Here is a 13,448-nt window from a genome sequence, read left to right as displayed (position 1 = left end):
GAGACAACTGTTTATGGTGTTAGTGGGGCTATTAATTTTTGGGAACTCTAACCTGTGTGCTGTTAAAATGTTCTCTCTGGTGCTCTCAGAGCACTGGAGATACCTATGGTAATTGGAAAAAGCATCACTTGCATCAAAAGTTGGAATCTAACAAATATTTTCAAAAGATGCTTGACAAAGAATCTATGTATTAGTGTAAAGTAAAAGAATTTACTAATTATATAGAAAGGGGGGAACTGATCTGAGGAAAGCCAGATGGCCTACCTTGGTAGAAAGGACTAACACATAAGGAGTAAACAGGATGGCACTGCTTAGCATAGATAAGGCTTGGAATGTATAGATAAGGCCTGAAGGGTGAGGGAAGGGATTGTGTGGGAGGATGCTCCCACAGAAACTTGCAGAGAAGACAAGACCCTTGTGCAGACCCCAAATTTTAGAGGTGAAAAGTGCACATCGAGGAAGACATACGGCCTTCATCCCAAAGACCCCTGCCCACGACCACCAGAAGATACTGCGCAAGTGCAACAAGGAGCTCGGGGGAGGGGGCAACTATGATAATGATTAATTGTAATAACCCCTCCCTATCCTCGGATACCTAATGTATATGCAACAGTATAGATGAATATGTATTACTTTGTGGCAAATAATGAACTTGCCAATAGCTCTAGGGTGTGCACGCTTGTGGAGGAGAGATCCCCCGCGCACCCAGCGCTGAATAAACATACCTTCTTTATAACCTTACTGGTTGTAAAGTCGTTATTCCGCACGTCGGTAGCACTGTCATATAAGAAAATCAGAGCACAACAAATCTCAAATATGAGGTGCTTTTGTGCTTTAAAACCATGCAAAACCCTCTTGTAATGTAATCACCACCAAGTGAAAATTAGCATGGCAAATACAGAGAGGATTTCCAATAAAACACTCTGCTCTCCTGAAGTAGTTCATGAATGGACAACACATTCCTGTGCTTTTAACAGCATCCCCTTATTTTTTTCCTGCAGCGAGGCTCAGTCATGAAGCAAGAAAGGATATTGTATCACTTGTATCCACTGAGGATTTGCCATTTCAAAACCCGTGTCATCAGTATAAATCACTTCACTAGTTCCCCCAGTAACCTTCTTCACAAGAAAGGTGGCCAAAGCCAGTCATCGAATGCTGCATAAGAGAATTTTGAGCAAATAAACAATTATCCAATTCACCTTCAATGAAAGGAAAGTACTGCAGAGTTATTCCATCTTCCTGGCCAGCTCATAAGCAAGTCAACAAGACTGCTGTGGTCAGAGATCTTCAAAGCCCCGAACTATTCTTATGTAATGATAAGTAGTATTCAAGAGCTGATTTCTTTGGACTATCACTAGAAATATATCAAAACCAGAACCAGTACAGCCACCACAAGAGAAAAAAATAATAATTAGAAGTTTTATATAAAACAACCCTGGAATTAAAACAGCTATAGATAACACTGAATAGAACTTCTTCATCCAACTCTGGATTCAGGACTTTCTTTTAATCAAAGCTGTTTCTGGTGTTTCTGTGCCAGGTCTCCTCTTTTATAAGCAAGTTTTTGTGAGTTTTTCCTCTTACTTACCTGTGCAATCAAACAGTGTTCAATATAATTCTTCTTCATACATTGGTTTAGTGAGGTTAAACTTTTCAAAGCAAGAGAGTGTCCAGGTTTGAGCCAGGATGAAGCCACTTTTCCTTTTACTGATTTTTTTTTCCTTCAGTAAGTGTTCCAGCCTGGACTGATAACAAATGCTGGAATGTTTTTCTAATTGCTGGGACTCCAAGGTCACGTCTTTACTCTGCCCGCTCAGACACTATGGGAAGATCTATGACCCCCCCATAGGAGGCTGAATTAGACAGACAGCAAAATTGGCTAGAGCTATTCCATTCCATATATCTGTGTAAGCTCAGAGGAAGGTCAGAGATGACAGAAGACAACTTCCTTCCTTCTTCTTCTTCCCTTCTCTTCTGTCCATGGCTGGCATCCAGGGAGGACTCCGTCCATCCATTACTGTTGACCCCTAGGCTCGAGCTCTCCTGACCCTCATAACTCTGTGCTCTCTCTGGCAGCAGTCCAGGACTTTTCGGATTGTTCACAGCTAAAGAGAGTGTTGTGGGAGTTGCTGGGGGTAGGGGGAGACAATAGGGGTTTACACATACCTGAACACATTTGTATATATTTTCTTTTATCATTACTGTTTAATTAAAGCTGTGTAGTTTAGTTTTCAATCCAGAACGTCTCTCTCCTCATTCTCTCTCTCCTCATTCTCTCTCTCCTTCCCTACCTGGGTGGGAGGGGGAGGGGATCGAGAGCATTGTTGTCAGTCCTGAGTCAAACTGTGACAAAGAAGTCTACAAGACAGTTTTGTATTATAAACTAAACACCTGCAGCACAGGAGATATGACAGAGTGAACGGTGATCTAATGTTCAGCCACCTATGCTATTAGAATCAGGGGTAGATTTCTTCTGGTTACCTTTTTTATTTTTAATTTAAGGAATTTGATTCAAGATCAAAAAAACAGAATTACAGTATGAATCCCAGAAGAACATTCACTTGCTATATAATCAGGGGAACTAAATTTTCCTTCAAAGGATCCTGGAATTTTTAACACCGTAAACACATCTTAAATTAAAAAAAAATAAAATCAGACCATGGTTTCATGGAAGTCTGAGAGCAAAATCAGGACACTATAGATTATCTTTGGTAACCCAGCTTTCTTTGGTAATAGCAGTTTATTTTCTTGTGCTGCCTGGATTTACTACTTTAGTTTTTGGTATTTTATTAGGACATACCACTAGTCAATAAAGACATACTGCAATCTCATTTACTAGGAAAAAAGCAACATGTAAAAGACAAACAGTTTTGTGGATATATTTTAAACTATCCTACTAAAACTCATTGTGAAATTTCACAGCTGATCAACAAATTAGCATTTTGTTTCCTATTCTTTTTGCTATTTGGGCTGTGATATAAGCATTAAATCTCTCTGTAAAAATACTTTAAATACCAATGAGTAAAGAGAGATTTTGACAATAAGGAAATAGCTGACTAAAATCAACATGCCTGATTAGTATAATTACAATGTTGATGAAGTTTAACACTCTGCAACACCCTGTCATTTCTCCTACATTAGCCATAGTATAACTAATATAGCCATTATAGCCATCATATGTCCTTCCTTTCTCCCTTCCTAATCATCCTTGACTGTTTTAGACTTCTCTGCACCACTTGCATACTCACCATAATTCTTCCTTCCCCTTTGTCCTTTGGCTAGCTGGGCATGGTATTGAATGGATCTACCATATCCCATACTATGCACAAGCCTCAGGGAAAGTTGAAAGGTACAATGGTTTGTTGAAGGCTACCCTGAAGGCAATGGGTGGTGGAACTTTCAAAAAACTGGGACAAGAATTTGGCAAAGGCCACCTGGTTAGTTAATACCAGGGGATCCATCAATCGGGCTGGTCCTGCCCAGTCAGACCTTTTACATACTGCAGATGGGGATAAAGTCCCTGTGGTGTGTGAAAGAAACCTGCTGGGTAAAAGTGTTTGGGTCTATCCTGCTTCAGGCAAAGGTAAACCTGTCAGGGTTATTGCTTTTGCTCAGGGACCTGGACATACCTGGTGTGTAATGATGGAGGATGGTGAAGTACAATATGTACCTCAAGGTAATCTGACTTTGGGAGAGAATCCTTAATTTGACAGCTGGTAAAGTATAGAGCCTGTATGTAATATATGGTATGGAATAGGGGTGGAATGTCCTGGTTTGAGCCAGGATGAAGCCAATTTTTCTTTTTACTGATTTTTTTTTCCTTCAGTAAGCTTTCTTGTAACTAGCAACAGTGTGTTCTGGTAGGCTGATAAGACAGTGGAATGTTTTTCTAACTACTGAGGCTTCAAGGCTGCACCTGCACTCTGCCGGCTCAGACACTATGGGGAGATCTGTGACCCCCCCATAGGAGGCTGAGTTAGACAGACAGCAAAACTGGCCAGAGATATTCCATTCCATATATCTACGTAAGCTCAGAGGAAGGTCAGAGATCACAGAAGACAACTTCCTTCCTTCTTTTTCTTCTCCCCTTCTCTTCCGTCCATGGCTGGGGTCCAGGGAGGACTCTGTTCATCCATCACCGTCGACCCTTAGGCTCGAGATCTCCTGACCCCCATAACTCTCTGCTCTTTCTCCAGCAGCAGCTCTGGGATTCCTCGGGACTCTTCCCAGTTCAGGGAAGTGCTGTGGGAGTTGCTGGGGTGAGGGGAGGCAAGAGGTTTTTGCCCATTCCTGAATATATTTGTATATAATTGTATATATTTTCTTATATCATTCATCAGTGTTTTAATTAAAGCTGTGTAGTTTAGTTTTCAATCCAGCCAAGTCTCTCTCTTTTTCTCTCTCTCCTTCCTTACCTGGGTGGGAGGGGGAGGGGATCGAGAACATTGTTGTCAGACCTGAGTCAAACTGTGACACCCTTAATTCCTTATGTTCAAGCTATTACCAACTCTCATGCAATACATGCCTTCAGCTTACAACATCTGAGCATCTTCCTCTATTGCTTAATGTCCTGCATCTGCTTTAGCTTCCCTTTCCACTGCCACCAGGCAGCTCTGCAAACCATCTTCTCATTAAGTCCCACAACAACAAGAGCAATCACCTTGCCTCTGGCCACATCCCCATAGCTCTCAAAACCAAAGAAGAGCGCTGCTCCCAAAATTCATCTTCTTGCAGCACTGCCTGCCTGGGCCTGCCAGCGTCATCAGACCATAAGGAGAGGGGCTAGGCTGCAAATGGGCCATTATCAGAAGAACTCCCTTTTGTTTGACCTACTCTGTATCTACCAAACATGTATTTTCTCTTTTCCAAAAAGTTTTACTTCCTAAACATCTTAAAGCAAAAGTTCAATAGCAGAATCCTCTTTAGTAAACACCATAAAATCATATAATAATTCAGGTTGGAAGGGATCTCAGGAGGACACACTCCTGAATGCTACAAAAAAAGCTCAAAACCAAAGAGGGAATGAAGCAAAAAGTAGAACAAGTATCAAACTTACCATGGACTTGATTGATTTCTGAATTCTGAGAAAGAATTTCATCTGCTAATTTTTGAGCAGTTGGCAAAACTTCTGTGTGGTGCACTGTGATCAAATACTGTACAAATTTTTGTAGCTGGTCTCTGTTCATTTGAAAGAGTGACTCTGAAATGGGAAGATGCAGTTTCACCTGATCTGGCTTGCGGATTCTGTATAAAGAGAGTGCCACAACGTGGGCACAGTAAAATATATCCTTGTTTCCACAGCTACAGGTCACTGAGGTAATCTTACAGCGATCAAAGCTGATAGCTACATTGCAAACAGTTTCTGGTTCTGATTGCATTGCAGGCTCTGTCACTGTGCCACTCAAGTGGAAACCTGTGAAAGGAAAAAAAAGAGAGCTTACATTATTAAGTAAAATGCCATATCTCATTATTAATAACCTTTCATTAATCAAGTAAAAATAATAATCTTATTTCTGAGAAATTATATAACTTGAAGAACTTGCTTTAATTACAAATATCATGAATCCTTTCATTCGCACATATCCTTTTCATCTCAAATAAAATCAAAAGGAGGTAAAAAGCTAGTTTACAAGCCCTCTTTGCTATTCTATCACAACATTCATAAAAGTTTGATAGTAAGAAAAGCATTTATTTGGTAAATGATAGCTACAGAAGCAGAGTTGCATCTGATTAACCTCACTGCGTAACTCCCTGTAGCTTTGTGTGTTGGCAGCAGTTTTCCAAACTCCACACCAGGAAGCCTTCATCTATCAGCAGATTTAACCATTCTCTCAATAAGAAGGAAGTAGTGCATTCTAGTGGCATGAACCCAGGTCCTAATCTCAACTCTGCCACCAATTCACTGACACAAGTCCCTTAACCTCTTTGCTTTCACCTCTCCCACCACTGAGCTGATGATAAAGCGCACTGTCCTGGTTCCGGTCAGCTTCTGAGAAAGGAGAGAGGTTAACAGAGAGCATATGTCATTCATTTAATAGCTGGCCCAGCCTTAAACCATGCATGACACTCACCTTCAACTGAAGCAATCTGGTAGGGCAGCTATGTTTGTGTAGCTCTTTGGAGATGGAAACTGCTGCAGTTACCAATACACAGGATAACAGATTTATAATACTGAATGAGACACGCATGCAATGTTTCAGAAGTCTGCATTTCCATTTGGCATGATAAAGTACAAGGCAAAAGAGCTGGATTTTCTTATATTGTAAGAAGGTATGGTATACCATAAGAAAGATGTTCACTTCAGCCAATACTCAACAAAGCACCCTATTGAACCAAGGTCTCAAACTCTATTCTCTGAAGATCAGACCTAAACCCATCTCTGTTTTCCCAACATGAAGACCCAGATTTGGCTCTAAATACTTTATCACTGCAGTATTTGGGCGTTTCTTCATTAAGTAAGTCAGGTATAGATACAGAGCAATACAAACAAATTTCATATGTTCTATCAGTATTAAACTTGGACAGACTGTGCATATAAAATCTGGAATGGATACTACAAGTAACATATTACACGTTAACTATTTATAATGGAAATAATATAAAACCACACCCCCTCAAAGTCCAAAATGGATTTAGTATTCTTGAAATATAAGTGTGCTGTAGGAAGCAATATAACATGAAAATTAGGTGGGAAAAAAAAAATACATAGCTCTAGTTCAAAATGTTGTATCTCCAATTGTTTTGAAAAACCTCTCCAAGCTACAGGAAGCAAAGCAGAAAATCTCTATTTTTTCCATTTGCTTATGCTGTATATTTTAGAGCAGGTTGTTTAGTCAGCATTGCTGTTTGTATTACATTCAACTGAAGTACTCTGATTACCCCTGAAGAAGGTCATACACACATACTAACCTCGATTTTGCAAGAGGATGTTTACCAATTAAAGTACTTAGAGTTGAAGCTGAAGAGGCAGTAAGCTGTAAAGTGCAGAGAGGAAGAAGGGGAGGATGAAGAAGCACAGGCGTATGTGGTTTCTTGCTCTTGCCTCCACTCAACACTTATACAGAGAAGGGGAGGGGAATTGCCCCTTGAATCATGAGCTGCCTTTCCCTTTGTTTTTTAAGAAGTCACGGCATGCTCCCATGAGTGGCCTCTCTCAAAAAAAGAGGATTTGTTAAAACTTAACCAGCTCTATTTCAGGTTAATTCCTAGTAAATGAGGGTTGTATTTGTGGTCTCAAAAAAACTGTACAGGAGATTATTAATTTTTTTAATATCACTTTCCTAGGAACCATACATAAAACTCTCATCTATGAGCTGAGGAAAAGCCTGACACTTGAACACTGAAAGGGCCTGATCCAACTCCTTCCTGCTCTCACTAAGTAGCTAAACTCCTATTAATTCCAATAGAAAAAGACCAAATAAAATATTTTCTATTAAACCAATTTATTTCATTAATCAATCCCTGACACCAAGGGAAATTGCTCCAGTCAGCCTGAGCTGCAGCAGAGAAACAGATCTTGGCACACAGGGGCTTTTCCTCAGACAGGGATATGCCAGGGCAGTCAGAAACAGATGGATCCAGTCTATTAATAGATGTCTCTGTGGCTGGTGCCCCTGCCACAACTTTGGGTTTTTTGATAATGGGATGACCTACACAGCAGCAGGCCTGCTGGTGTCAGATGGGATTCACCTTTCTCAATGGGGGAAGAGAGTCTTTGCTCAGGAGCTTGCATGGCTGTCACAGTTTGACCCAGGATTGACAATTAAACCAGCAATAATAATGCTCTTGATCCCCTCCCACTCCCACCCAGTTAGGGAAAGGAGAGAGAGAATGAGGAGAGACTTTCCAGATTGAAAACTAGACAGCTTTAATGAAATACTAATGACAAAAGAAAATATGTATAATTATATACAAGTATGTGCAGGAATGTTAAAAATCCTATCACCTCCCCGCACCCCCAGCAACTCCCATGGCACTCTCCTTAGCTGTGAGCAGTTCCAAAATGTCCCAGACCACTGCCAGAGACAGCCACAGAGCAGACAGGGGCTGAGGGTAGAGTTATGAGGGTCAGGAATGCACGAGCCTTGGGATCAACAGTGACGGATAGACAGAGTCCTCCCTGGACGCCGGCCATGGACAGAAGAGAAGAAGAAGGAAGAGGCTTGACTTCCATGATCCCTGGATTTATATCAAGAGCTATGTAGATATATATGTGTGGAATATCTCTGGCCAATTTTGCTGTCCATCTAGTCTGCTCCTCCCTAAGTGAGGGTTGTAGATACGACTCTTCTGCTCCTTTAGTGTCCAAAGCAGGAAATTCAAAAAGTGGAGCAAAGTGTCCTTGGTCTCTCGGCAGTATCTATAAACACTGAGCATTATCAGTCCACTGGCTGGAAAACTTGTGTGCTGCATAAAAGAGAGTTCACTGAAGGAAAAAAAATCAGTAAAAAGAAAACTAGCTTAATCCTGGTTCAAACCAGGACAGTGGCTCATTGACAGAGCTTTAAACCACATTTGAAGGGGGAGGGGCATAATATCAGGCTTCCCTGTGACAAGCTGTGGGATGACACACCAAGGTTAGAGACATGGGGTGCTACCAAGGACCCACAGCTTGTTGCTCTGTGATGTGCTGAACACACTGCAGCGCACTTGAGGTCTTATGGATATGTGCCAGGGGCTCTTGAGATAATAGGAGCCAGAGAAATACCTCAAAGGAATTCCAGACACTCCAGCTAGTAAGTCAGCTTCATCAGAGGCCCAATTTAAATGTCTCTAAGCAAAGGCACGCAGCATGGAAAATAAACAAGAGGAGTTAGAGATGTGCATACCTGCAGGCCTATGTTCTTATTGGCATCACAGAGACATGATGGGATGACTCCTATGACTGGAATGTTGGAATGGAAGGATACAGGCTCTTTAGGACAGGCAAGGGGGAACATGAGAGGTTGTTGCCCTCTATGTCAATGACCAGCTGGAGTGCATGGAGCCCTATGAGGGACCAGCCCTCCAGACCTACTTTTGGGAAATGGTATTGAAACCCCATTGTAGCCCCTGCTCATATGCATCCCAAAAGGCCTGTCTGGAAGGATGGAGACTGCAGTAATGACCTGCACATGGCCTGCATAGATGACATAACAACAATGATTGAGATAATGACAATGATCGAGGGGCGGAGGGGGTGTAGGTCCACTCCAGCTGCTCACACATGTATGGCTCAATCACAGGTACTCCTTGTGAAATCAAGATTCTAGGCCTATAAAATAGGGGGCTGCAATGGTGGGCTTTGGGAGTTTCGTCTACACTGACCATGGACACTGACCCTCCCCCATTGGCTGGACCAACAAAGCTGGATCCAGGACCAGTGATTTTCCTGTCGTCTTTATCTCTCTCTCTTTCTCTCTCTCTTTCTCCCCACACCCCCTTCCTCTCACCTTTTTATTCTCATCCCCTTTTCCTTACTTAATATATATATGCAGGTGGTTTTGTTTAGGTTGCTCAGTATTAACTCCTAGTAGTGTAATAAATGTGTTATTTGTTATAAACAGACCTTGTGTGTCACACACCTTAATCTGATCAAGGGTTATTGGATGGTCAAGCTTTTACTCAGGCCATAATACATTTACTCTCTCTGGGAAAAGACCAGGTCTGAGAGAAGGATTTTGAGCCCAGCCACACCTGGGCTCCACTCTGAAGGAAGTCTAGAAAGCAAGGGGGTTCAGTCCTAATCTCCCTGGGCTGCCCAGTCTGAATTGTGACATGTACAGGACTGGATCCAGCCGCACCCAGGCTCCTCTATTGCAGCAGGAGTTTAGAAAGCAAGGGGGTCCAGTTCTAACCTTCCTGGGTTCTTAAATCAGGGCCGTGTCAAGCCCTCTGCCTAGGGATGGATGAGGAGCCAACTGAGAGCTTATGGGTCAGGATTAAAGGGAGCGCAGGGACAGGGGACATTATAGTGGGGGTCTGCTGCAGGCCATATGACAAGGAAGACTGAGCAGATGAAGCCCTTTATAGACAGATAGGAGTAGCCCTAGTCCTCATGGGGGACTTCAACCACCCTGTTGGAGGGACAACACAGCAGGGCATAAGCAATCCAAGAGGTTCCTGGAATGCATTGTGATACATTCTTTTTCCAAGTGATAGAGGAACCAACAAGGAGAAGTGCTATGCTGGACCTTGTTCCCACCAACAAGGAGGGGCTGGCAGGGAATGTGAAACCTATAGGCAGGCTTGGCTGCAGTGAGCAAGAAATAGTGGAGTTCAACGCCCTTAGGGCAGCAAGGAGGGCACACAGCAAACTCACTACCCTGGAGTTCAGGAGAACAGACTTTGGCCTCTTCAAGGACCTGCTTGGTGGGGTACCATGGGATAAAGCCCTGGAGGGAAGAGGAGCCCAAGAAAGCTGGTCAATATTCAAGTATCACCCCCTCCAAGCCCAAGAGCAATGTGTCCTAACAAAGAGGAAGTCAGGTAAAAAAAACAGAAGGCCTGCATGGATTAATAACGAGGTGGCAGGAAAGTAACAGGGAAGACTACAATGAAGACTGAGAGAAATAGGAAAACACAGATGCTTAACATGTGGTTCAGGAGCTGGTGCCACAAGCAGAATTTTGGTTTCTTTGATCATGGGAACACTTATGTGACACCAGGCCTGCCGAGGACAGACCAAGTTCAGTTTTCTCAAAAGGGGAGAAGGATTTGTGTGCAGAAGTTGGCGGGGCTCATTGATAGGGCTCTAAACTAGGTTGGAAGGAGGCAGGGGCTAAAACCAGGTTTACACTAGATGATTCTAAGGGTGGTGTGCCCATGTCAAGGATGAAATTGATAACCCAGCTCAAGTGCAATTTACACCAATGCACACAGCATGGGAAATAACCAGGAGGAGCTGGAAGCCCTTGTGCAGCAAGATAACTACAACCTAGCTGCCATCACAGAAACATGGTGGGATGGAACTCAGGACTGGAATGCTTCAATAGATGGTTACAAGCTCTTCAGAAGGGATAGGCAAGGAAAGAGAGGAGGTGGGGAGGCTCTATACATCAAGGAGTGCTTTGATTGTATAGAGCTCAATGATAGTGATGACAAAGTGGAGTGTTTGTGGGTAAAGATGAGGGGGAAGGCAAATAAGGCAGATATCCTGTTGGGAGTCTGCTACAGACCACCCAACTAGGATGAGGAAGCAGACAAAACACTTTTCAGGCGGCTGGCAGAAGTCTCAAAATCGCCAGCCCTAGTTCTGGTGGGGGGACTTTAACCTACCATACATCTTGCTGGAACAATAGCTCAGCCACAAGCAAGCAGGCTAGGAGGCTCCTTGAGTGTATGGAAGACAACTTCCTAACACAGCTGGTAAGTGAGCCTACCAGGGGAGGTGCCTTACTGGACCTGCTGTTCAGTAACAATGAAGGAGTGGTGGGGGATGTGGAGGTTGGAGGCTGTCTTGGGCTTAGCGACCATGAAATAGTTAAATTCTCGATACTTAGTGAAATAAGGAGAGGGGTCACCAAAACCTCCAATATGGACTTCCAGAGGGCAGACTTCAGCCTGTTTAGAACACTGGTAAAGAGAGTCCCTTGGGAGTGAGTTCTGAGGGTCAAAGGGGTTCAGGAAGGCTGGATGCTCTTCAAGAAGGAAGTCTTAAAAGCGCAGGAGCAGGCTGTCCCCATGTGTTGTAAAATGAACTGTCGGGGAAGACGAGTGGCCTGGCTGAACAGGGAGCTTTTGCTGGGACTCAGGGAGAAAAAGAGAGTCTACCACCTTTGGAAGGAAGGACAGGAAACTCAAGATGAGTATAGGGAGCTTCTGTGGACATACAGAGAGAAAATTAGAAAGCCCATCTGGAGCTCCATCTGGCCAGTACCATAAAGGACAATAAAAAAAGGTTTTACGAACTGTTGTCAATCCTGAGTCAAACGGTGACAAATGTTTAATCTAAATCTATCCTTTTCCAGTATGAAATGGTTACACCTTGTCATATGCTATATATGGATACTTAATGACTTCTTCATCTTTAATAGTCAGGCCAGCTGCCCTCAGGATATTCAACCTCCTGAGATGGAATATAAGGATGGAGAGCAGAACAACTCCCCCACAATCCATGAGGATGCAGTCAGAGACCTGCTGCAGCACCTAGACACTCAGGGGCCAGATGAGATTCACCCAAGTGTACTGGGAGAGCTGGCAGAGGAGATTGCCAAGCTTCTCTCCATCATCTACCAACAGTCCTCCTCCAGGGGATGTCCCAGACAACTGGAGGCTTGCCAATGTGATGCCCATCTACAAGAAGGGCCCAAAGAAGGATCCTGGGAGCTACAGGCCTGTCAGCCTGACCTCGGTACCAGAGAAAATCATGGAGAGGCTCATCTTGAGTGCACTCACATGGCAAGTGCAGAATAGCCATGGAATCAGGCCCAGCCAGCAAGGGTTCAGGAAAGGCAGGTCCTGCTTGACTAACCTGATCTTCTATGATCAGGTGACCTGCCTGGTGGATGAGGGAAGAGCTGTGGACGTTGTCTATCTGGTCTTTGGAAAGGCCTTTGACACTGTCTCTCACAGCATTCTCCTAGAGAAGTTGGTGGCTCATGGCATAGACAGGTGCACTCTCTAGCTGGCTGGCCAAGCCCAGAGAGTTGTAGTGAATGGGGTTGGATCCAGTTGGCGGCTGGTCACCAGTGGTGTCCCCCAGGGTTCAGTTTTGGGCTCAGTCTTGTTCAGTATCTTTGTTAATGACCTAGATGAGGGGATTGAGTGCTTCCTAAGTAAGTTTGCAGATGACACTAAGCTGGGAGGAAGTGTCAATTTGCTTGAGGGTAGGAAGGCTCTGCAGAGAGACCTGGACAGACTGGATCAATGGGGAGCTGGTTGACAGCCCACTTAACATGAGCCAGCAGTGTGCCCAGGTGGCCAAGAAGGCCAACAGCATCTTGGCCTACATCAGGAATAATGTGGCCAGCCGGAGTAGAGAAGTGTACTGTACTTGGCATTGGTGAGGCCACACCTCTAGTAGTGTTCACTTCTGGGCCCCTCACTACAAGATGGATGTAGAGTTGCTGGAGCATGTCCAGAGGAGAGCTACCAAGCTGGTGAAAGGTCTGGAGAATAAGTCCTATGAGGAGAGGCTGAGGGAACTGGGATTGTTTAGTTTGAAGGAGAGGAGGCTGAGGGGAGACCTCATTGCTCTCTACAACTACCTGAAAGGAGGTTGTAGGGAGGTGGGAGTTGACCTCTTCTCTCAAGTGAATAATGACAGGAGATGGCCTGAAGCTGCACCAGGGGAGGTTTAGACTAGATATTAGAAAGAATTTATTTACCAAAAGAGTGGTTGAGACAGTGGAACAGGCTGCCCAGGGAGGCAGTGGAGTCACCACCCCTGCCAGTGCTTCACAGAAATATAGATGTGGTGCTTAGGGACATGATTTAAACTCTGAATGGTAGATTAGGTTATGGTTGGG

General features: G+C 43.8%; 1 protein-coding gene across 1 annotated transcript in view; it reads right to left on the bottom strand.

Annotated features, from left to right (window-relative positions):
- The window catches only part of LOC104393907 (zinc finger SWIM domain-containing protein 6), a 105,189-nt gene extending 93,926 nt beyond the window's left edge, over nt 1–11,263 (bottom strand). The window contains exons 1-2 of the mRNA XM_010003430.1: nt 11,257–11,263; nt 5,057–5,413 (exon numbers count right to left, since the gene is read on the bottom strand). Of these exons, the coding sequence (XP_010001732.1) occupies nt 5,057–5,413; nt 11,257–11,263 (364 nt within the window). The remainder of the gene's footprint in view (nt 1–5,056; nt 5,414–11,256) is intronic.
- Between the last annotated feature and the right edge of the window lie 2,185 nt (nt 11,264–13,448).

This window comes from Chaetura pelagica, unplaced genomic scaffold (genome assembly GCF_000747805.2).
Source record: "Chaetura pelagica isolate M959 unplaced genomic scaffold, ChaPel_1.0 scaffold168, whole genome shotgun sequence".
In the NCBI taxonomy this organism is placed as follows: domain Eukaryota; kingdom Metazoa; phylum Chordata; class Aves; order Apodiformes; family Apodidae; genus Chaetura; species Chaetura pelagica.
This window is presented reverse-complemented; position numbering and strand designations above follow the sequence as displayed.